Here is a 26,237-nt window from a genome sequence, read left to right on the forward strand (position 1 = left end):
ACGTATGGTTTCCAATTGCTGCGTCTTTGCTGTATTTCTTAAGTTCAATACGAATTGGAACAGAGAACTCTGCACTAGGAAGGCTTAAAAAAGGGCAGTTTCTTCCAGCACAGAAGTGTCTACGGAGGTACCATGAAGATAAAAAAGGGTTTTTAGGTCCTATGTTTTCACATCATTTTTTTTTGAGGAATTTTTTTTTTTTTTTTTTTTTTGAGACAGAGTCTCACTTTGTTGCCCGGGCTAGAGTGAGTGCCATGGCGTCAGCCTAGCTCACAGCAACCTCAAACTCCTGGGCTCAAGCGATCCTACTGCCTCAGCCTCCCGAGTAGCTGGGACTACAGGCACGCGCCACCATGCCCGGCTAATTTTTTCTATATATATATTTTAGTTGTCCATATAATTTCTTTCTATTTTTAGTAGAGACGGGGTCTCACTCTTGCTCAGGCTGGTCTCGAACTCCTGACCTTGAGCGATCCACCCGCCTCGGCCTCCCAGAGTGCTAGGATTACAGGCGTGAGCCACTGCGCCCGGCCGAGGAATTTCTCATATAATAAATATTCACGTGGAAGGAGCCTGATTTTCCAATTTGTGTTTTCTGACTGACCGTTGTAACTGGGTCGTGAATGCCAGCATCTTTGCAGCTCAGTCAAGGGATGCTCAGATGAGAATTAAATTATTGCAGGATTTTTTACGTGACCTGGGGGCAGGGACCCCTGACCATTTCATTAGTCACAAAGCAGAATTTGCCACCCGCTTAGTTTACACATGAGTTGGCAAAAATTCTTTTTTCCATTCAGTGCTGCCCGACAACACCATGACTAGATTAGGGGATTGGATATTTGATCTTTTAAATCTGTCATAATGTCAAAATGATAAAGTATATTATGAAATTTTAAACCCAAGGAGGATTTCCTTTTTAACAGCTTTTTCTTTATTCATTTTAATGTCTCTCTATTTTGTACATCTTTAGCTTTACACAGACATTTCACAGAGAAACCAACATGAGAGACCATGTCAATAATATGTGAACAAAAATTTCTTTAAAGCAGAGAGGTTTTCAAAAATTTTTATGAAAAACACAGGTTTCAAACATAGCAGAAGCTAAATGGATATTTGTTTGTGAAGGAAAGAAGGAAAGGAAAAAAGCTCCTAGGCCACTCACTGCAGAAACAGATTTGTATTAAATTATTTCAGAGTATACTGAAATATTCAGAATATGTGTTGATGGTTACAGGGAGAATTTGAGCCTGCTCTGTTACTTACTGGCTGTAAGGTCTGGTCAAGTTGTATAAACTCACTAAGTTTTAATTTTTTTTCTTTTTTTTTTGAGACAGAGTCTCACTCTGTTGCCTGGGCTAGAGTGCCATGGCATCAGCCTAACTCACAGCGACCTCAAACTCCTGGACTCAAGCAATCCTCCTGCCTCAGCCTCCTGAGTAGCTGGGACTACAGGCATGTGCCACCACGCCTGGCTAATTTTCTATATATTTTTAGTTGTCCGGTTAATTTCTTTCTATTTTTTAGTAGAGACGGGGTCTCACTCTTGCTCAGGTTGGTCTCGGACTCCTGACCTCGAGTGATCCTCCCGCCTCGGCCTCCCAGAGTGCTAGGATTACAGGCGTGAGCCACCACGCCCGGCCTTAATTTTTTTCTTTATGATGAAAATGATAATATCACAGACATGTTATGCATGTATTCATTAGGATTACATGAAATAATTCATTAGGATTACATGAGATAATCTATGCAGCTTGTTCATAATGCTTGTCAAATAGTAAGTGCTCAGAAGTTAGCTATTATGACTATTATTAAACTAAGCCAGATTGAGAGATTTCAACGCAAAGCCAAGGTACAGGCATTCTGATTTGTAACATACATAGTGCTTCCTTATCAATGATCTGATCTGAACTTCACAACTCTAAAGACCAGTGTGCCAGAAACTTCTGGAGTCCCTTCACTATTTGCAGTGTGACACCCCTCCTGTGGGCGAAGGAGGACTTTTTGGCTGCCTATAGAGCGTGGCCCCACGGCTGGGCACCCTGTTCCCAAGAGGTGATTCATATACTTCAAAACAACTGGAGGAGATGAAAGCACACAGTGTTCTTCAGATTTTAAATCTTGTTCTACGTCTGACAGAACTTTTTCATTTTTATGACTTCATAATATCAAGAGTATTGAGAAATCCCACCTCAAGTTTCCCAAAATAAAGAGGAAGAGTTATAACCAAAAGTCTTCTGAAAATTATCGCTGTTTAGTTTTCTCAGACGTAAAAGCCGACAAGGACAAGTTACGTCGCAAGAGGCTGTGCCACAAATCTTGCTTTTTTTTGTCTGAGCCTCCAGCGGTGGAACTAAGTGGATGTCTCCAGTTCTACTTGCAGAGATTCAGAGAAGTAAATCTCATTAGCAGAGGAACAAGGAACCAGCCCAGGCAATATCCGAGCATTTATTACGAGATTTTATCTTGAATAGAGAAGAAAGATCCTTTGTTCAAAAAGCTTCTGATTGATATCTGTCCCTTGGACTTCTGAACCTTTCCCTCATTGCTTTGTAAAAAGGATCTATTAATTAACTTAGTGCTTGGCAGAAAGAAATGCGCTTTCTCTGAACTCTAAGAATTCTCCAAAAATGGTCATTAATTCTGGTAAGAGGAGCAGCATTATAATCTCATTTTACACATGAAGAAACTGAAGTTCAGGTTAACTTCATAATCATGCAATAAATAATTGGTAGAGCTGGGCCCCAGGGGAACAAAGGGCTGTTTGCTGGGAGACCTGGGTTTTTTTATTCTGACTTTGCCTCCAGCTAGAGGCCCACCACTTTGGGCCTTAGTTTTCTTACCTTAAAGTAGCTTCAGTGGATTAGATGGGCACAGCAGACTTTTTCTGTAAAGGGCCAGATAATACATATTTTTGGCTTTGTGGGCCTGTTAAAGAGCAAAAGCAGCTAGAGACAGAAGGTGAATGGATGGGTGTGACTGTGTCCAACGACACCTGACTCACGAAAACAGGCAGCGGGTTGCATGTGTGCCATAGGCTGTAGTTTGCAGACCACTGGACTAGATTATGTAGAAGTTTCTCCCACTGCTAATATTTTATGATTCAACTTGTTGCACTAGCAATGCTATTTCCCCTAGGAAAGCCACCTTGACTGTTTAATCATCTGTTGCTTATGTGGTTTGTGGAATACCGAAGTATTTTTCTGCTTCTCTCTCCTTTCTTCCTCCATGGTTGAATGCCTACTGTGCATATGCAAATGTAAATTATCATCTTAATGTTATTCTGCTCCACATCTTGTGTGTTTCGGGTTTTTGTGTGTGTGGTAGTGCAGAGCAGGGTGTACGGGATTGGAGTGTAGGGTGCACGAAGGTAGGTTAGATGTGGTGTCCTGGATGGGGTGACTGGCTGGGAATGAAGACCCACACCTGCAGGGGAGCCCTCTGAATGTTAGCCCTGACCTCAGGTGACCAAAAGATTAACTGCTTTTGCTATATTGAGCAGGCTTGAGTAAATGTATCAGAGCTGCCAGGAATGGGAGAGTGTGTAAAGTAGGAATATGGAAGACCTTGTCTCAATTTAGGGGAAAATATGATCTCTCCCATTAGAAAAATCAAACTGCAAATACTGCTGTAACTGTAGTCCTAAGCCACACCCAAGGGGACAAACTCTGTTGACTCCCTGGCTGGAAAATACTGCTGCTTTCAAAGGGGGACACTGTACCCTGGGTCCTTACTTCCTTTCCTGGGGGGGCAATGTGGAGGGTAGGAGACCAGTTCAACTCCATCATCCTTTACGAGATCCTCCAATAAAAGAATCATATAGCACACAGGCCAAACTTTAAGACCAAGAGTGTGGCAAATGAACTTACTCTTTATAAAAATTACATTATTGCTACATAAAGCTTCTTTGAAAATTTGGTAATTTCAAAGAGAAAAATTTTCTTAAAAGACCCGAGAATCATATATCATGACAGTTTGCCTGTTTCTGTCAAAGAGTATTATTTGTATTCAAATACTATATTGGCTTTAAAATCATAAATGCTTATTTTAAAAATCCCCCTCTCACCTTACCATGTGACTCCCCTCACCTACCACGTGGTAGGTAACCACTGCGAATGATTTATTTTGTGTTCTTTCTGATGTTTTTTCCTATATATTTAGAAATATGTCTATATTTTCCTGGTGCATATCCACTTATGATTATTATATAATGTTTCTGCTATTCAGGCTACTGGAATCACTAGATACAAGTCTGCTTGGCTACCATGTGATAATGCTTTTGGTAAGGTCTTAAAAAATGCTCAACATAGGAAGTAAAAAGAAAACTCACCCTTAAATGCATACAATTGCATCAGTATAGTCCATAAGAGGCATGTTTAATCCAATACTCTGGAGGTATGGGTATATTTCCAGTACCGGGTTCTACTTTTACCCAAAATATTCAGACAATTGTGGCAAGAGTGCTTGTTTTTCATAGTCATGATATTAACTGCCTCACTTTTTAATTTTACTTTCCTATAGTAGTTCTAATCTTAACCTAATAGTCCCAGGTACAGTGGTTTAAATGAAAACTTGTTGAATCTGTTGGCCAGAGAGAGATCTGGGTGCTTGGAGTAGATTGCAGGCTGGGAGAACGTAAGATTCTATCATAGTTAGATAAGCCAAGAAGTCAAGAAATCCAAGGAAGCATAACTATAAGTCACTCTCTAACTCTGTTTCTAATTTGCCTGATTGGCTGAAATGTCTCCATTCATCCTCGCTCACCTGCTAATAGCAAGGGCTGAGCCCATCTTCATGACTCATGTGGCATCAGACTTTTTTGTGGACTATTGTCTTGTGATTTCATTCTGCCATGAATAAAGGACAAGGCTGGAAGAAAAAGCCTTAATAGTATATTTTGCTGAAAATGTGAACAATTAAACTTGGCTCACCCCCAAATCAAAGGCTCATAACGTGAATTGTTGTGGGGAAAAGTTATATCTCATAATTGCAGTTGACAGAAATGAAGAATTTTTTCAGAGCAAGGGGGAGTTTAGGAAAAATGGAATCTGTTGTATCTAAGAATAACGAACAAAGGAAGAGAAGCCAAAGGAGAAATCTACATCAAGTCCTGCTAGACCTGGATGTACACTTGACCTGTATACACGCGGAAAATCAATAAAATTAGAGCAAAATCATTTCCCAATTTTCACAGATGAACATTCTTTCAACGTTAGTAGGTCCTGTGAGAAAATCAATTTTCTGCATTTTCTATAGGAAGTTATAATTGATTCGATGTAAGAAGGAATCCAGTGGAAGAAGAAAATTACTATGATAGTACTGAGATCATGTGAGAGAGAAAAGGAAACTGTGTGTGTGTGTGTGTGTGTGTGCGAGAGAGAGAGAGAGAGAGAGAGAGAGAGAAAGAGAGAGAGAGAGAGAGAGAAACAGCACACAGAAATAGTGGGGAGTCCAGAATGAAGGACACTGAACCTTATTGTTAGTGTAGGAGACTGGAAGACAGGGCTGAGACCAGACGCAGGGGCTTGAAGATCAGGTGCAGGTGTCAAATGACCTTAAGCAGAAGCTAAATAGAGGAGCTGACAAGGCAGGCAAGGACTGGCTTCAACAGCCTTGTCAGCTCTCTCTGCCGCCTTCCATGAACTTTGGCTAATTACAGTATCATTGACATTGTGGCTTTAAAATTTCTCTGCTCTTGAAATCACCATGACAGTTCTGTAACAACCATATAAAGTATGAAAATGGGAGGAAACCCAATTCTAGGAATTATTACCCAAATTCTTAATGGAAGCCAACCCTCTGGCCTTCAAATATTCCTCTCTTCAATTAGTAAGACTACAGAAGATCCAAAACCACTTCCTCTCGTATGCCCATTCTTTTCAAGCCTGCCCACTCCCCTCCCTGAGAGTGAACTTTCACTTTCAATAAAGCTTTCTTTTGCTTGGCTTACGTGGTGCATCCTGAAATTCTTTTCCGTGATGAACACCAAGAACTTAGAAAAACCTCCACTTGGAGGCTGGTAACATTATTATATCATAAAATTATAAATTATTTCAAAAGAACAAGTCTGTGGCATGGAGAAAGTGTGAAAGGTAATATTGGAATTCATAAAGTTGCAGCTTAAATATTTGACATGCGTACTTGATTAGTATTTACTATAATGTTTTAGTACTTAAGCTGTTTAGTTTTCCGCAACTATGAAGGTCTTACATCATGTTTAGTTTAATGATTAAGGGTGAAGTCCACAGCTGCCCTGTGCAAAAACCCTGGCATTTCATGTGTCACCAGCCCCAGAAGCAAGTCACATCTTCCTGCCCTTAAATCCTTGCAGGGCCAGCCAAGCATGGAGCCTTCCTATCCAGAGAACTGCAGGTGGAGGTGGCCCAGTACTTAGGACAAGACTCATGGAGCCCAAGGAGGAGCAGATGCAATCACTTCTGTGCAGGTTTTACTCACTTCTCCCTGTTTTGGGTGGTCTCCCACACAGGACCTCCAGCTAAAGCCCCTCAGATTCTATTTAGATTCTAAATGGAACAACACAGGACACCCTCCCAGGCCCCACACATCTCCTACTCTGGTAGGATTGTTGGATTTTAGCAAATACTACAAATAGTTTTGTAGTATAAGTATTTCCCACACAATATTTGGGATATGCTTATACTACAGAATTATTTACCATTTACCTGAAATTCAAATTTAACTGCATGACCCAGATTTTATTTGGCAATCTTATTGTTCGAACTCTGGGAGCCTCCAGAGTGTTTGGGAAGGGTCATAGGAAAGGCAGACCTGTGCGGGACACAAACTGATGCAGAAAGTGTAAGTAAATTGTCTTAATAATGAAAACCCAAAATCCTCTGAGAGGGGAGCAGAGAAAAGCCATTCCATGTCTCTCATCACGTTATCCGCAACATCGCTCCCTGAGGGGGAAGGAGTGAGCCCGTGGCCCTTCCCTTTCTGACCAGTCTCCCGAGAGTGTGTTCCCCTTGGCACTTCTGGCAAGGATTTGCATTTCGTACATTTAAGGAGCAATTTCAGCTGGCAGACAATGAGCTTATTATAGAGAGGAATGGACCAGACACTGGAGAGGGTTGTGTGTCGGGTGGGGTTGGTGACAATGGGAAACACCAAAAGACACAGTGATATGCTGTACGTACAGGGCAGACCTTCCAAACTACATTTACTGTATGAATGTAAACACACACATAAATATGCTCATGGGTGGCTTTTTAAAAATATTTTTTCTCTTCATAAATCAATGTTATTTGATTTATTAATCTCATCTGTGGCTGTTCTTAGATTTCCTAGTGAGCAAGAATGTACATAGATCCACTATCTCTGGTCTGGAGATAGCTAGGGTCAAAGCTGCTGAACTTCGGAGCCAAGGCAATGTCTGCAGGCATCCCCTTCCCTGATGCTGAGGTCTCAGTTTGCAGTGATCTAGAATGAACTCCTCTTGCTTAACCTCTAATGGTTTAAAAAAAAATTCCTACCTCATTCCCATACATCTAGTTAGTAGGATTTCAACTCAGGTTTGAGGATCTTTTAACTCTCAAATCTACAAAAGTTCTAGGCTGAAGGATAATTACTGACATTTTATGATGAAATTGAATAATACAATATTCAGGCATAGGCTTTTCTTTCTAATTTATTCATCATTATTTATCTGGACTCTAGGCTTGATTACCTTCTTGTAGAACTACTCTGTATTGAAGTTATGCTGAATTCAATCATAAAGTTAAGCCTAGTTAAGATGGAGAGATTTTCTTCTTGGAACCCAAATGTTTTGCATATATAAAAAATACGTTATCAAAATAGCCCAAGGCTATATTACTGTGCAGGTTCCAGTGTCATGGAAACTAGTTTAGCTCTTCTGTGCCTCTGCGCCTAAAATCTACTGATAAAAATACAGTGTAACTGCAGAAACCTAAATACAGTTTAGAGGGAAAAGAAGGTGCTATTTATATAGGATAGATAGAAGGCTTTAAAATAATGAAATAAATCTGCTGTTAAAATTCATAAAATGTTTGATCAATATTACTGGGTTATCCATTACTTCCTTCTTATTTTCTCAGGGTGATATTTCAGGTCTGTTGGGATAGTCACTTTGTGGTTATGTTGGAATAAAAAATGCTTTTCAATTCTGTGATGGACAATAAACAGGGTGTCTGGTTCATTTAGGTCACAGCTCTAAAAAGCTTAGCTTAATCACGGAGAGCAGGAGTTGGTTTGGATCCGTTTGCTAGCTGCCAGGATGCCGTGTGGGGAACTTGGAAAGACCTCCCCGCTGTGCTGTCCCTCCCTCATGGTGCTGTAGTCGCTGTTTCCCCGGTTCATACCAGAAATGTAGATGGAGAGAGAAGGGGGTGTGTGAATGCGGCCAGAGGTGGAGATAGAGGCAGGCAGGGAAGCAAAGCGTTTGCTTTGTAGGACACGGGTGGCATTTTGTTCCTGGCAACAATGTGTGAGAAGAGCAAGGGCACGGTCTTTGGGGACAGCGGTGCGTAGCCAGCGCAGAGGCCGGCCGGCTGTGGCTGCGGCCCCCCCACTCACCCGTGCTGCTCTGGATGGTCCTCACGGTGGTGGTGGTGCGTGGCGGGGAGGACGACCTCAGGGACACGCACTCGTCGTCCTGGGAGCAGCCCTTCTCGATGGCCCGCACGTAGCTGTGGCTCCGCATGCGGAAGCAGCCGGGCATGGGCAGGTCCAGCGCTTCCACCGCCTGCGACTCCAGCTCGCTGAACACGGATTCGCACACGGACTCGAACTGCCCGTTCACTTCCATCTCGCTCACCTGCGGGCAGACACAGCGTTGTAACACCCTGCAGTCACTTCTCCACCTGGTGGAGGACCCATCTCTCCCTTCCAGCATCTGTGAACTTCAGTCCCCAGAGCAAAAGCAGCGTCTGGTTACATTAAACTCAATTGCATTTTATTTCCTTAAAGTTATAGACTATAATTGAATGGTATCCGGTTTATAATTGCAAATAACCGATTACCTTTTTAAGAAAAAGAGCGTTGTTTTCAGAATGCAAGGAAATGTGGGGCTGGGAAGTCTCAATTCAAGGCATGCTCAGGTGATGATTCTTCGTATTTATAAATGCAAATGTAGAGAACAATTTTATTGGTCCATGGTCAGATATTCTCTCTTATACTATCCTCTCTTATACTATCTGGTTACTTAACGGTTCAGTTCATGCAGGAATGGCAGGATAAATTGGTCCATGGTCAGAGTTCATATATTTTATCGTAACTGTTTTTAGCACAAACATTTTAGAAACTAGTATTTTTTATTGTGCTTTTTGCACTTGATTTTAGCCAGAAGGCCAAGAAGAAATTTTATTGTGCCTTTTGAAGTGACTACTTTGTCAAATAATTTCAGTGTTAAGCTTAATTTAGTGCATAGTATGGAAACATGCCCTATATTTTCTGGCAAGGTAGTCTATTTTTCTTTTGCACAAAAATAGACTAAACTCAGACATGTCAAAATCTTGAAAAGTGCTATCAAGATTTTCAAACTATTCACAGGTTTCACTCTTCTTTATAAAAAGCTGATATGGTCCACAAATTGGTTATAAATGCCTTTTAAAAATCTTTGAAATGATATATCATTTGATAGAAGAAATAAAACCTTGTGTTAGACAGATCAGTAGGGTGACTACAGTTTACAAGAATCTACTGTATATTTCAACATAGCTGGAAGAGAAGATTGGAATAGTTCTGGCATAAACAAATATTTAAGGGGCTGGATAAATCAAGCACACTGATTTGATCTTCACAAACTATATGAATGTATAAATTATCACATGTACCCTGAAACCACGTACATCTATTATGCATCAATAAATTTTTTTTTAAATCTTTGAAAATAAGGCCCTCTTTTTTGAGGAATAAGTTTTTATGGATTTAGATTACTCTGTGTATAACTCACATTGGGTTTGAGCCCCACTTAAGAAAAAACATGCCTGACTAGATGTTCCAGTCAACTTTTCGCTTTGCAGCTGACTTGCTAGAGGTTTGGAAGCATTTCTCAATTTTTCTATTATCTTCTAGGATGTCTTATCTTTATTTTTCCAAATATCAAACATTCATGAGTAATTTAACAGATTAAGCTACAAGTAAGTTTAGTACACGAACCAAAAACTGTTACAATTTTGACTATCTTCTCATTTTGTGTTATCTAAAGTTGTGCTCCAGGAATGGCTAATTCCTTTAAACTTCAGATAAAAGTGACTAATGACCTTAAGGCATATAAGTGGAAAGAAACATACATTTCTTAATAAGAATTATTTACAGTTTAAAAATAGTGTTTTCACATCCTTTATCTAATTTGATATGTCAAGTTCCTGACTATTTTCAAGGCTAATAATCATATGTGTCCATGTGAGAAAATTGTATCAGTATCTATATTTATATCTATATCTCCTTGTTTTTTTTCAGAAATACGTGGGCGTACATTTAGAGGTAAAGGGGTGTGATATCTGTAACTAACTGTCCAGTGGAATGAGAGACAGAGAGTCAGCAAGTGAGCCCAAATCTAATCAATTAATAAATTTGAATCTGGATCAAGGCTGTCTTTATATTATATGTGTGACTCTTTTGGAAGTTTGAAATGATTTCAAAGTAAAAAGTAAAGTAAACTATATATGTATGTGTGTGTGTATATATATAACCATATATAAGTTTGTGTATATATACAATTTATTCAATTTTCTCCTTTTAATAGACATAAGAAACATGACAAAGAAAAGTAAAGTATCTATTTCTGTCAAGGTCACAACCATTAAACTTGGGTGACTATCTTTCCTCTGGTATATATGGCCCCTCCCCTATCTTTTATACAACTTGAAACATAGAGTAAATACAATTCTGCAACTTGTTTGTTTTTTACTTAACCCTCTAGGTGAAACTTATATTCTTAATAGGATTCCTCTTCATTCTCTTTTAACCTTTTATTTTTATTATACACAGATACAGAAAACCATGCAAAATAAATGTATAACTTAATGAATTATAATAAGGCAAACACCCTTGGAACTACTACCCAGATCTAGGAACAAAACTTTCCCAGACTCCCAGAAGCCCTCTACACGCCCCATCCTAACCACAGCCTCCACCTTCCCGCTCAGACTGTGTCATGAATACCCTGAGTTTTATTGCAATCATTTCTTTGCATTTCTTTATGTCTTTTTCACCCAAGTATACCGCCCTAGGCTCTATAGTTTAGTCTTACCCATTTTCAAAATTTGATACATTTAAAAAAATTCACCTTTAATATGTTTTTTAAAAATTGCAATTTATCTATTGAGTAATCTGTGTTGTTTGACCCACAGAGCTTCCCACAGACTAGATTTTGCTGATTTCATACTCCTGGTGGAGTTTATCATGTTCCTCTATATTTTGGATTTCCTGAAAATTATAAGCTGGATTCAGAGACTTGATTAGACTCAGGTTGAATCCTTTTGGCAAAACTAGAGGTTATGTTTTTTTTTTTCATCAGGAGGCACGTTTTGTCCAGGTTGTCTCTCTTTTTACGTTGTGAGGAGTCATTTGTGCTCAACACATAGATCCATTACTTCACTGGGGGTTGCAGAATGGCAATATCCTAACCCTATCGTTACTTTTGCAATTACTAGTTGGAATATCCTCTCTTATACTATCTGGTTACTTAACGGTTCAGTTCATGTAGGAATGGCAGGATGAATGCTTGATTCCTCCCTTCTAGTTACTAATTTTCAAGATAAATTTGTTCCCTCTTTCCTTTCATAGGTGATCAATTTTTTAAAATATTAAAATTAACTCATAGATTTAACAGTATTTGATGAGCCAGGCATGGTGGCTCATGCCTGTAGTCTCAGCTACTCAGGAGGCTGAGGCGAGAGGATCGCTTTAGCCCAGGAGCTCAATGCTACAGTGAGCTACGGATTGTGCCACTGCACTCCAGCCTGGGTGATGGAGAGAGGGAGACCCTGTCTCTAAAATAAATAAATAAATAAGGTACAATAAAAATATCTGATGGTTTTAAGTCCAATTCAATTGCTGTTCTTAGTGAACTCAAATTTGTCCCATCTTTGGCCAATGGGAGCCTCTTAGTTTGGCTTGTGAGACCTTTTGACATGACATTAGTAGTCTTTGATAGCTTCCTTGATATTTGGTATGTCAAGGTATTCTAAACTCATCTTATACCTTCCCTGCCCAGGCCTGCAATTAGTATATTTCCAAAAAGCCCTTTCTTCTTTTAACAGGGAGTAGGATTATAAGAACACAGTCTGGGTGCTAGGGAGGTCCATCATCATTGCTACTGGATTAATCATTGTTCTTAGGTATTTTTAATGGGCAGAAACACTGTATGAATATGTCCAATTCAAATGCAGGCTACAGGGGTTTTGATGTAACCTCTTTTATATTTATACTTAGATCTTTATTTCATATAGGAATTCTGGTTCACAAGGACACAGGAGATGATGGAATATTCTACAAGTATTCATTTGCTTTATTCCATAATACATGTGCAACAACCTCAGAATAACAATACTAATATTACCACTGTCCATATATGATTATTGAAAACAGTTAGCAATTTTGTTTTGCATGGGCTCCCTCCACTCTTCCCTCATTTTAAAATAGTTGTGCTATATTTACATTGTCAGAGCATATTATCCTATTATGCTACCTCCCCCACTGAACTCTTCCCATTTGGTCTTAGTTCTATAAATAACCATGTGTTCAATGTTTGATACTACAGACGGTCCCTGACTTATGACAGTTTGACTTATGATTTTTCAACTTTACAATGGTGCAAAATTGATACACATTCAGTAGAAACCATACTTTGAATTTGATCTTTTCCTGGGCTAGTGAGATGCAGCACAGTATTCTTTCTCAGGTGCTCAGGCACAGTCGTGAGGGCAAACAACTTACTCTTCAGTGTACTGCATCGCCAGTGTTTTTTTATATTTTGTTTTGTGTTTTTACATCCTATCATGTTTACAAAATGCCCATTTTCAAATCATTATATTTTCAACTTACAATGGGCTTATCAGGATGTAACCCCCCAACATAAGTAGAGGAGCATTTGTGGTTCTGCCTGATCATGTTGGGTGTCTAATGCTCATTGTCTAGTGTAGAGCTCAGGATGGGCTCATGGAAACAAGATTCCTTGCATTCGTCCATGCTTATAACAATTTGTGCCATATATATTTGAAAGTCAGGTTTTCTAAATATAAAGATCTTTGGTTCACATCTTTTTCCTTGAGTATATTAAAATGTTATGCCATTTTCTTCTGGCATAAATTCATTGTTGTTAAAGACTCTGATGATAATTCAGTTTTCACTTCTTAAGTCATTTGCTCTTTTTGTCTAGAGATCCAAAGGTTTTTTTTAAGAATTCTTTAAAATTCTGTAATTTTACCAAAATATGTTCTGATGGTGATTGTTTTGGGTCAATTTTTCTGGTACATGGTATGTTCTTCCAATACGTAGTTTCAAATCATCTTTTTATTTCAGGAAAGTTTTTTTTTTTTTTTTTAAAAACTTATTGCTTTTATTATTTGTTCTGTTCTTTTTCTTTGATTTTATTCTTCAAGTACTTCTATTATCTGTATGTTCAGTTTTCTTTGTCTATCTTTGATATTTGTCAATATCTCTTTAATTCTTTTTATGTCTTCATTTCTTTTTGATTTTGAAAATTTACCTTCTTTTTAACTTCTATTTTTCTTATGTATTTTTACCTTTTGTAGATTTTGCCAACTTACTTTCTAAAACAATCGTAGCAATTCACACTCCAAACAGCTAGTAAGATAGACTTCGTTTCTCAACATGTTCACCAGAACTGCATGTTAGCAGTTTTTGTCACTCCGATGGGTCAAAAATGATATTGTCTTGTTTTAATTTGCCTTTTCCAGCCTACTAGTACATAGGCTATATTTATTGGCTTTTGTATTTCATTTTCTCTGTTTGTTAATTCATAAGCTTTGCCCAAGATTCTTTTGGGTTGTTTACTTTTTCTTACTAATTAACTGGTAGGAATACATTAAGCAATTGAAACATTAATTCTTCTTCTTAATGTGTATAAATCTTCCTCCCACCAATTGCATTTTAACTTTGTAATATCTTTTCCCACAAAGAAATTTAATTTTATTTAGAATAGATCTTAATCTTTTACTTTGTGTTTTCTGGAATTCTTGTTTTATTTTAAGTAATAGTTCCTACTGTGATACCATCATACACATACATGTATTCTCCTAAAATTTAATTTAATATTTTTTGTTATTGCTTAGATTTTAAATTTACCTATATTCATTTTTTATATGGGATGAAGGAAGAGTTCAATGTTCTTTATATTATATTGTGAAAAATTTGCTTGAATTCTCTGATATTCACTATACTTATCTGTAAAATGAGTACAATAATACCTACCTCATAGGGATGCTTTAAGGATAAAAGTAAAGTAATGTAAAAAATGCATATTATATTTCTAAGCATATGGTAGGCACTCCATAAATGGTGGATATTATTTTGCCAGATAGTGTAGTGGGAAAAATGAGGTAGATATGTTACGCCAACTCTCTGAGACTGAATTTCATAAATTAAAAAATGATAAGAGTTGGGAGTCAGGATACTTGGGTTTTCTAGGTTTTGTCACTGAGTAGCTGTGTACTCATAGACACTTAATTTATTTGACTATCCATTTCTTTCTTTCCCTCTCTCTCTCTTTGTGCACACACACACACACACACACACACACCAGTCTAAGTCAAAGTCACAGCTAAGCTGCTGGTATTACCACTAAGCACAACACCTGTCTAGTTACATTAATGTTTTAAAAATGATGTAGAAATCCAACATGTTGCCAGAATATATATGTCTATGGGCCTCTAGTTTGCCTTTCCAGATGAAAATACTTAGCATTTGGACTTGAAATAAATTAAAACATAAATTAAGTTAATTTGGAAATGACAATGACTGCATGAAATATTTTAAATATTTCTGTAATTCTTTCTTTTCCAGTCTTACTTTAAAAGCCCCCATTTTATTAGATGTATATGTAGTAAAAACATTTAAAAAGAATAAACATGCACAGGTGCTCAATTTTTCTCTATCATCCAAACACAGTCTGTTTTCAGGGGTCTTTTACATCTGTGAGTAATGAATGACAGAAACAAACAATTTAGTTACTCTAAACAAATTCCTTGGCATATAAAATTTTACTTTGATCCTTCTAGGAGCTTTTGATAAATAATGTCAGGTTTTAAAGGGGGATAGGATATAAGGCACTTAAATTCTATACTATTATAGCTTCTACTAATGATCTATTTAAGGGAATAGCTCACATCATAAAAGCCAACTGCTTTTGAAAAGTCTAGGATATATATGGTAGTATTGCTTTGAAGAGCAAACTATTATCCTTTGAATAATGACAATGTTGCAACTATAATAGGAAGTTTGAAATTATCCTTAAAGATACTATTACTTGAAAATTGAATATGGAGCTAGAAAAATGATGCATCATTAGGAATCCATTTAGGTTGGCCATTCTTCCCATACTTTCCTTAAGGCCACATGACTACCCCGTGGAATTGCAGCACTTGGCCTGACGTGGCATTAGTTTTCCCATGTGTCTGCACAATGGTTTGTTCATATCTTACTAAGCCGTCACTGGGAAGTGATGTTGTCCTAAGGCAGGTCAAACCCACGGCACAAGGACTAAAAGTGGTCAGCTGTGTAGGCACAATGTCCCGTTGAGGAAAAGTAAATGTTCTCTTGTTTTGAACAGGTTAATGTTATGAAAGCCATAAATGTGTATAAATTCCAACAAAGTTTTTTAAACCCACTGATGTATTCTCCATGTATGACAGCTGGATTTATAGATTATTTTACAATTTCTGAGGACAATGTGACCTTTAGGCCATGAAGAATAAAGCTTTAAGAAGTTTTAAATATTACATTATTTATTATGAAAAAAGGAGAACAAAACTAGTCCAAAGTGCACCAAAATGAGGCTCCAACTATTTCCCCGAGAGTTGGGATAATGTGTATCATTGGATAAGCATTAACTAGCACAAATAGGTATGCATACTCTTGGAGATTTCTTTAAGGAAAAGTATGATGGGTCAATATTGAAATCTCATATGCCAACTTTCCCTGACTCCTTTCCCACTCTGTCCTCAGAGCCTGGTTGTGGTCCCTGACTTTGCTCTTCAAGACTCCATTTAGAGCAGGGAACTAGCTCTATTTTGATGGCAGAGGTAAAGTGAGAGCAGTGGTTACATTTCAGGGTCTCACTCTGACAGATGTGTCAGTGACAAGCCTACCATTTCATCATTTTTTTCTCAATACATTATTTGTTTCATCATACCAGCATCACATTATACCATCACTATTATCACTATCACTGCCACCACTGTTACCATCACCACCACCATCACCATCACCATAACCACCATCACTACCACCATCACCACCATCATCACCACCGCCACCACTGCCACCATCACCGTCACCACCACCATCACCACCACCACCACCACTACCATCACCACCATCACCACCACCACTACCATCACCACCACCACCACCACCATCACTGTCATCACCACCACCATCACTGTCATCACCATCACCAGCACTGTCACCACCATCATCACCACCACCACCACCAGTAGCATTAATTTTCACCTTGATGATCACAATGTCTTCCAAACTGGCCTCTCTGCCTCTAGCTTCTCATCTCCTCCAATCTTTCATACATTTTGTTGCCAGATTTATTAGCCTACATCAAACTTTTGATCATATCCCTTGCCTGCTTAAAAGCTGAAGTTTTAATTAATCTTTACTTAATCCCATTCCTAATGAGTAAAATCCATTCTCTGGGCCTGGTAGGCAAGGCCATTCATAAAAAATTATCTCCAGGACAATCCTCAAACTGGATCTCCCAATGCTGCCTCTACAAGTGTTCTAAGGTCCATCCAAACTAGAGCATTCACTATTCCTTGAATATGCTTTCAGCTAGCATTTTTCAAAGTTCAGAACAAATAATACTTTATTAGAATCACTAGGGATATTTATTAAAATGCATATTTCTGGACCCCATTCCTATTATAGAAGCTCTCTCTTTAGAATCCTGGGTACTTAACATCTTTTTGTCCTTAGCTTTGGGATCTTGTTGAAAATTTTGTGACTACAGGAAAAGTCTCATTTAGCATCTGTTTACTTATATATCTTACAGGGTGTTTCTAAGGATTAATATTAAAAATATAAAGCAATTGGCACAGTGCCTAACCCAGTAAGTTCCCAACAAAACATAGCTGTTATTGTCAATTCTTGTCCCACCTACCTCAGAGTGTTTTTGTGATGTTCAAGTAAGTAATGTTTGTGATAGAATTTTTATATTTTTTCACATGTTCTCCATTAGATTGTCAACCTCTGAGGGGCCGTATTATGTATACTCATCATTGTATAACTTGCAAAATCTGACCGAGTGTTTTGCCCACTAAATATTAACTGAATTGATGGTCTAGTACTTATTTTTTAAAATTGTGATAAAAATTTTAACTCAGAGGCTTTAACATTTCAAAAAATACCCTTTTTTATGTCCTTCCAGAGAAAGCCCCTGAGACACCTTCTCTCCTTCTTCTGGGGGCCCCTGAAAACTGCAGGGTCAGTTTCTCCAAGAGTCCTGGGTTTTCTATGCCCTTGATCTTAGCTCAGCCTTCTCAAATACTCTCTGAGACTTCTGATGAGAGGTTGGAGAGTTTTAGCTCAATATTTTGGCAATAGTATTCAGTCATCATTATTAAGTCTTCATGTCCAGTCCTGTGTACCAGTTCTTAGAAGTAGGAGTCTACCTCATTAACAAGGTGCAATATTCACCTAGGACCTGGTTGAGGTAAATAGATCAAATCTTGTGTCCTATGCCCAGGTCCCTGTCTTGATGACTTGCTTAATACTCTAGTACTTTTAGGATTAGATATTGCCTTGGTTTTTTCCAATGACGTCTGTCCTGTGCTTCTGTCCTTCAAGCATCTTTAACATCTGCAGCCTCATCTGTCAGCTCCTTACTGACAAATTTGCTGTAGAGGTCCCCTACCCTCCTGGTAGACCATTGATGCCGGGTGCTTGCTGCAGCTGAACACATGGCATACTCTTTGTAGCATTTCCCTGGACCTCTGTCTGATCCCGCAGTGGTCTACTGAGTTACTGATTCCCCACATCACACTCTCAGTTTTCATCAACCCTCCTGCAGTTACTGGCTCATGGCTACTGCTGATCCAACAGCACCCACCTGGCTGATGGTGCTCATAGCTCGCATGTAGCTCTCATTCCTGGAGCGGAACTTTGGTGATGTGAGCAAGCCTGCAGGGTCAAGGCCATCCAGGCTTCGGTTGATGGAGACTTCACTCACCGCCCTCAGGTAACTGTGACTCCGGATCTGGAGTTTGGGTGAATGCTCATTGGAGATCCTGGAAGAGAAGAAGGGAAGGGGTGCATTTACTCATATTCCAAAATGTAGGCAAGAATAAGACATGTCACCAACTATCATTTATGTGGTGCTCTAAATATTGGGGCAAATATTAATAATATAGATGACTTTCTATGATTGCTAAACTCGCCCATGGTGTCTCAGAAGAAGAAAACTTTTGGCAGGAAATCATCAAGGTCTGAGGATATTAGAGAGCAATTAAGATTCTCTTCAACCATGAAATAATTTCTCCATTCACATTTTCCTAGGCATACTAGGGAGGGAGATAATAGCAGCAACTGTCCTGTCCTAGAATTCTGACTTGTGTAATTTGTAAGGTTTTCCTTTGCATCCATTTCTGTCCTAAGGCCATCTTTTTGTTTATGGACTCTCAAGTAACAGTAAGTGCGTCTATATCTATATCTGTATGGATACCAATATTTCTATCTATCCACCAATTTCTCCTCTTTCCCTTCTGCAGCCCTTCTCTCCCTCCCTCTTTTCCTTCCCTCCTGTCTTTCTAATATATCTATCTAATCTTTAACTCTCTCCCATAGTTGAGACTGAACTTAGTGAACAAAACATAAATCTTAGCCATTAAAAATGCACACATCTCTGAATCTCGATATGTAAACACAAGTCTTTATACACTTGGTACTCTTTGGATTTATTTCAAGATGCACTGTAAAATTATAAAAGTAGGAAATGCTCATTGCAAAAAGCCAAGCTATACCGAAGGACACATCGCAGAAAGTAGGCTTCCTTCTCTCCCATCATTCCTGCCTCCGGAATTCCACATCTCTAAAGGAACTACTTACATGGCAGTTTGGTGTGTGTTTCTCCTCACTCTTTGTGTACATTTATAAACAACTTAATTTTAGTAATTTTTAAAGTCTGTAATTTTTAAAGTTTGTTTTCACATGGGATCAGGCGAAATTTTAAAATTTTATTAAAATTAAAAAAAAATTATTAAATTTCTTTCATCTTGTCTATAACATTGCTTGCAATTAAAAAAATTAAAGTGAATAGGGAAAAAGATGTATGTCCAACATAGCTGCTATTACATATCATTATTCTAGATATCTTGGCCAGTGAAATTAAAAAATAAAAAAAGAAATTGAGAATATAAATATTGCAATGGAAGAGATAAATTTTGAGTATTTACAGATTATATAATGATTTACAAGTAAGATAAAGAAAATCAACAGAAAAATCATGAGAACTAATAAGAGAGATCCTTGAGGTAGCTAGATACAAGGTAAAAATACAGAAATTAACAGCTTTTCTATATACTCCCACCACCAAATTAAATTTTAATCAGAAAATCCCATTTAAAATGGCAAAACATAAAGGAAATAGAAATAATCAAAAAGAAATGCACCACAATTTTATGAAGAAAATGATAAAACTATGGCAGGCAGTAAACAAGTCCTAAATAAATGCAAAAATTCCCAATAAATTTCCTGAATGAAAATACTCAATTTTGTAAAAAATTTAAATTTCCCCTAAGTTAATCTATAAGTTTAATGCAATTGCAATAATAAACCTCCATAGAATTTTTTATTCAAATGTAACAACTCATTTTAAATTTCATATGATGTTCATAGCAGTATTATTCATAAGAGACAAGAGGTGGAAATCACCCAGATGTCCACCAACTGATGAATAGACAGACAAACTGTGGTGGAGCCACACAGTGAAATATTTTTGGGCCATTAAAAAGGAATGAGGTACTGATACATACTACAACATGGGAAAACATTAGGCTAAGTGAAAGAAGGCACATACTACATGATTCCACTTATATGAAATTTCCAGAATAGGCAAATCTATAAAGACAGAGAATACATTAGTGATTGCCTAGAGTTTGTTGGGGAAGGGACAGGAAGATGGTGGCATTGGGGGTGGTATCTAAAGGCTATAGAGCAGGAATGGGGAACCTTTTCATGTTGGAAGGCCACATTATTTTAGCTGTAATCAAATGAGGCCACATTCAAGAAACTTCAATTAGATATACTTAAAAATGTACATTATTTTGTAAAAATCTAACTACTATGTACTTAATAATTTCAAAAAATACAAACTATTTGTTAATTTTAAAGTTAACAAACCTTTTAATGGCTTTGTTTTGTCTGCTTTTTGTTGGAAAGAATTTAAATGTTTGGTTGCAGCATAGAGGTCCATAGTTTCAGTTGACCCTCTAGATGGGTATCAGTCATTTGTGACTTTAAGGGCGTCTTGATTTGGCTAAGGTAGGAGAATGCAAATTCACAGCAATAACTGGTTGAAAAGCAAGAAAGCATTTTTTGGGCATGATGCAAAGGCGTGGCTATTCTACTGTATTTTTCCATATTTCAATTGGATCTTTCTTAGCATCAAATAATCACTTTAAAATGTCATCTAATGAGAGCTCAATCAATTCCATCTGTAGTTCTTTAGGTGCCTTGGTGATATCAACAGAGGCTGAAATGCTAGCTTGAGTGTGATGTCATGATTCTCAAAGTCAGTGAACCTTTGTATTCTCCAATTAAAATGTCTATAACACCTGTGTATTCTTCAAATGATTCGCATATATCATCCTGCTCGTCAACGATCTTTGTTAACTGGCTAAAATGTTCATCTGAAATTTCTTTTTGAGGAAGAAGTGTTTTGAAAAAAGATAGCTATTTTCAAAATGCTTGATTTTTTTTTTTTTGCCACATTTTGTACATAGATTTAGTTTTACCTTGCAAAGAAATATTCAAGTTGTTTTGATTTGACATGATATCACACAGGAAAGTTGTATTCCTATAGAAATCTTCTTTCAATACTTCATATTGCTGATTCTGTTCTTCATAAAATTTAACTATCTGTTCTCGCAGAGATAAAATTTTGGCTAACACCTGTCCCTGCAATAGCTAACACACTTTAGAATGATACAGCAAATCCACACAGAATACCTTATCATCCAACTTTAGCATGTTATGAAACTGATGATGCATGTTGCATTTGCATGAACATAGTTAACAATACTTGTAACTTTTTGCAAAGTGTCACTTAAAATAGTAGCTTTAGCATGGAGATTTTGCTGATAAAATGTATAATGAAAAGAAATGAGAGAATCTGTATCTGTTAATACTTTTTTTTATCTGTGCAATAAACCCTTCATGTTTTGCTGTCATGGAAGGTACATCATCTGTACATGTACTCATTAAATTTACCAAATTCTGTCCAACTTCACGATATTCATCTTGAAAGTTGTTGAAGATATCTGTTCCCCATATTCTGTTCACAAGAATGCCCAAAGTGATTAACTCTTCGTAGCAAAGAATATCTTCTGTTATGACCCAAATGAAGTACAAAACCTGTGCCAAGTCAGTAGTATCAATTGAGTCATCTAAAGAGTATGAGTAATCTTTGCTTTTTGAAATATTGCATAAAATTGTTAAGTTGAAGGCTAATTCATGCTGCCAATCAGTTATGGTTCTCCTTGAACAAGACAGTTGTTTGTACTTTGAAACCTTATTGGGGTCCAAGCATCCTACAGCATCAACAATGCATTCCTTCACAATTTCTACATCACTGAATGGCTTCCTTTTTTTTCCCCAAGTATATAAGCTACTTTATAAGTTTCTTCAGTGGCATTATTTCCAGGTCTTATTTATACTTGAAAGAACTGTCTTTGCTTTTGCTTTTCATATTTAAATTTCTATAATACAACCTTCCGTGCCTCTCCCTCTAATTTAAAATATTTGTGGTCCTTATGAGTGTTATAATGCTGATGAGCATTGAATTTCTTTAATGTTGATATTGCAGTATCACAAAGCAAGAGAATCATCTTATTTTTATTTTTATTTTTATTTATTTATTTATATTTATTTATTTATTTATTTTTTTGAGACAAAGTCTCACTCTGTTGCCCGGGCTACAGTGCCGTGGTGTCAGCCTAGCTCACAGCAACCTCAAACTCCTGGGCTCAAGTGATCCTTCTGCCTCAGCCTCCCGAGTAGCTGAGACTACAGGCATGTGCCACCATGCCTGGCTAATTTTTCTATGTATATTTTTAGCTGTCCATATAATTTCTTTCTATTTATAGTAGAGATGGGGTCTTGCTCTTGCTCAGGTCTCGAACTCTTGACCTTGAGCAATCCTCCTGCCTCGGCCTCCCAGAGTTTTAGGATTACAGGCGTGAGGCACCGTGCCCAGCCGAATCATCTTATCTTTAGCAGAAACAAGATAATATTGCAATTCCCAATCCTCATTAAAAAAAATCTGTTTTCTTCCTTCAGTCTGCTCTTGATCTTCTTTTACATGATGGACTATTAAGCAGATAGAATTAAAAAATACTGTTGAAATGTGCAACTATTCACAAATTCCACTGCAAGCAGAAACACAGTACACCGTTGTCAAAAGCTGATAAAAGATTGGTGTCCTTGACTCCCATAAACTCTCACCAACCAGCCTTGTGTGGTCGTGGTGCCAGTCAGGTGGGGAAAGTTAGAACTAAATCATGAGTGTAGCAACCGTCATGTTAGCCCTTGTGGCTTACTAATGTTCTAATTGTGCCGGTCAATCTGGGAGGATTATTTTGTTGAAACTTATTTTATTGTTTTGTATTTTAAATATGTTCATTTTAAAAATAAAAATATAAAAGATGAGCAAAAATGTATTAATACAAATAAAAGGATTTGTTCTGTAAAATGTGGATTTAGTCAAAAGGCCGCACTTAAGGACCTAGAAGATCACATGTGGCCTTAAGGTCACAGGTTCCCCACCCCTGGTATAGAGATTCTTTTTGGGGCAATAAATGTTCTAAAATTAGTTGTGGTGGCAGTTGCACAACTGTGAATATGATAAAAACCACTGAATTGTACATTTGAAATGGGTGAATTGTATGGCGTGTGTATTATATTTCAATTTCAACTAAGCTGTTATAAAAATCACACGAGGCCTCAAAGATTTCTTTATAAAGAAAGTTTATTTTTTATTTTCATCCTTTGCCTTTTCTTGGTATAAATTTATGGGGTACAAGTGCAGTTTTGTTACCTGCACAGATTGTGTAGTTATCAAGTCAGAACTCTGGTGTATCCACCCCCGTGAGTAGTGGACATTGCACCACTAAGTGACTTCTCATCACCCAGCCCTCACCACGCCCCTTCTCCCTTCCAAGCCTCCATTGTCTATCAGGCCACTCTCCCCGTCCATGTGGACACATGATAAGGAGTTTAGAGGATGAACTAAAGTGGGCAACGCTAGAGAAGGAAAACCGGTCAATCTGGTTGCAATAAGGCCCGAGTCAAGTATCAGTAGTACTTGAGAGGAACAGACAGATCAGAGAATCCACATGAAAATTAAGTGTCGATGATGAGTGAGAATGTGGGGTCTAAGAAAAGCCAGGAAATAAAAGTATGTAAAAAACAAGGGGAGGAAAGATCACAACTACAATTTATAGCTACAGTGATGAAAAAGGGTGGTGTTAGGAATGGACAAATCAGTGGAATAAAATAAGGGCTCCAGAAAGAGAACCGAGTGTACATTTTAACTTAGTATATTACAAAGATGGTAGTTCAAATAGGTGGGGAAGAAATCAACTATTTTATAATGGAGTTTGACTATTTGTGCATCATTTGGGGAAAAATGGATTCCTACCATGTATATAGGTTAAAAATAATAGTATTTTAAGAACTTGAAGTTCTCTAATATGATATAGAAAATTATATTTTGTAATTTCAATTTATATACCTAAAAATTAAAAAAATAAACTTATTAGAATTTTATTAAAAACAAAACAACTATTAATACATAACCTTATGGAAGGCAATAAAGAAATTCTAAAGAAATGCAAAGGAATATGGTGGGGAAATATTTTAGAAGCATGAGGTTAAACCCAGAAGCCATAAAGATAAAGATTAACACGTAGAAGTATATAAAAATTTAAACCTTTTTGTTTAGCCAAAGACACTGTCGACAATGTTAAGAAAATAGTCATTGAGGAGGAGAATATATTTGCAACACTGTGCACCAAAAGGGTCCATATCCATAATATAATATCTAAAGTGGACTTTAAAATGAATAAAAAGTAATGCAACCAACATAATAAAAAATGGCTGAAAGCCATAAGGAGGTAATCACAGAAAAACAAATACATAAATTCACAAGAAAATGAATTTTACATGTCACCAACCACATGACAAGGTGCTCACTATCATTAATAATTAGAGAAATGTTGATAAAAAATACATTTACATATCACATCCATACACATTCATGTTCACAGCTTCAGATAGTAAAGATATCCCCTATATTTCAAATGTCCTCTTAGTGGCAATGTATAAGATTGCATCTATTCTTAAAGCTTGCATAGAATTACTTAAATACAGTAGCCAAAAAAGATAGTCTCAGTAGCACCAAACCCTGAGAATGTGACTAGCAACCACTTTCTGCAATTGCACTGAGGGAGGAACCAGATTAAAACAAATCTAGAATATAGTATCAAAAGCAAATCTCTTATGTGTTTTACTATTACAAAAGAGAAACTTCTAGAAATGTGCCCTATAGATCTTTCCAGTAGTTGTCAAACATGTAAATACTTCTGCCAGGTCATGAAAATATTTTTCTTGTGTTATGTGCTATTATGGTGATTTACACTGTTACTTTATAATACCCACGCCAAAAACGCCAGCCAACAAACAAACTGAAAAATTCATTTTCTTTTTAATTTTTTTTTAAGAGGGCCCTAGCTTGAAGCATTATAACCTAAAGTTCACTTCCCCTTAGAACTTGAGAGTTGATGACAAATGTATTTCTTTGGCTATTTTGCAACCTGACCCAGAGCAATGATACTGCCAACATAAATGATGATGCTATTCCGAATGGTTATCAGGGCAGCAATGCGGGGTGGCTATTTCATAAATAGAGTATATTCAAAAGTAGAAGTGAGAGTCCGATATTTTGAAAAATGAGTGTCTGCTGGCCGAGATGGGGAAATGAGGCATCATTGCAATAATCCTTCACTTGTTATGAAATAAGGCATAATTTCAAAATTTCACAGTGAAAAATAATTCAGAAGGAATTGAATAATCTTTTGGTGAGTCATTCCTGATAAAACAATGAGTACATAAATAACATACTAAATATAAGGAAATGAACGTTTTTATCTTGTCCACTTAGAGAGCAGAGCTCACAGCTATCATTATAGAGAGTACAGTATGTACGTGTGTTTCTGATGCAGAAAACTCTCATTAAAGAAACAGTCATTAAAGAAACATCAAAATAGTGCATTGATTACTTTCTTTTCATCTCAAAAGAAAGCTGATATGCTCAAAAGAAAGGGAGTGTGCATATTCAAAAACGTTAGCTCACTCATGTTAAATTATTTTTCAACGTCGGCTCAATGAAATGATATTCATCTTTTTCCACTTTTCTCCCTAAATTACTTATGCTAAGTTCACTTTCCCTAACTTATCAGAACTGAAGTGAGATTTTGGCCTTGTTGTCATGTGAGTCTCATTCGTTATCATGTCCCAAAGGGCATCCAAAGATGAGAAGTCCTTAGGCGACTGTGAGGCCACACAAACCAGCTTGGCTCAGTGTATCAGCAAGGCTGCCATCACAAAGAAGAGAAAATGCAGCAATACTCAAACCACAAAGTTTTAAACCAATGTCTCAAAAGAGAAAATGATTAACTTTGTAACATATTACTAAAAATATAACTTCAGGTGGTTGGGATTCCCCCCTCCTGCCAGAAAGAAATGCTTCAAGATTGCAGATCACTGAGTTTAGTGGGAGAATCTCTGGAGGT

The 26,237-nt window shown here is 37.3% G+C and overlaps 1 protein-coding gene across 17 annotated transcripts in view; it reads right to left on the reverse strand.

Moving 5' to 3' along the window:
- Window positions 1–26,237, reverse strand: part of DLGAP1 (DLG associated protein 1) — a 329,447-nt gene that overhangs the window by 172,359 nt on the left and 130,851 nt on the right. For all 17 annotated transcript variants that reach the window (XM_069468246.1, XM_069468237.1, XM_069468233.1 and 14 more), the window contains 2 exons: window positions 18,281–18,458; window positions 8,551–8,791 (listed from right to left, as the gene is read on the reverse strand). In XM_069468246.1, coding sequence (XP_069324347.1) covers window positions 8,551–8,791; window positions 18,281–18,458 — 419 coding nt within the window. The remainder of the gene's footprint in view (window positions 1–8,550; window positions 8,792–18,280; window positions 18,459–26,237) is intronic.

Source organism: Eulemur rufifrons, chromosome 5 (assembly GCF_041146395.1).
Source record: "Eulemur rufifrons isolate Redbay chromosome 5, OSU_ERuf_1, whole genome shotgun sequence".
Lineage (NCBI taxonomy): Eukaryota > Metazoa > Chordata > Mammalia > Primates > Lemuridae > Eulemur > Eulemur rufifrons.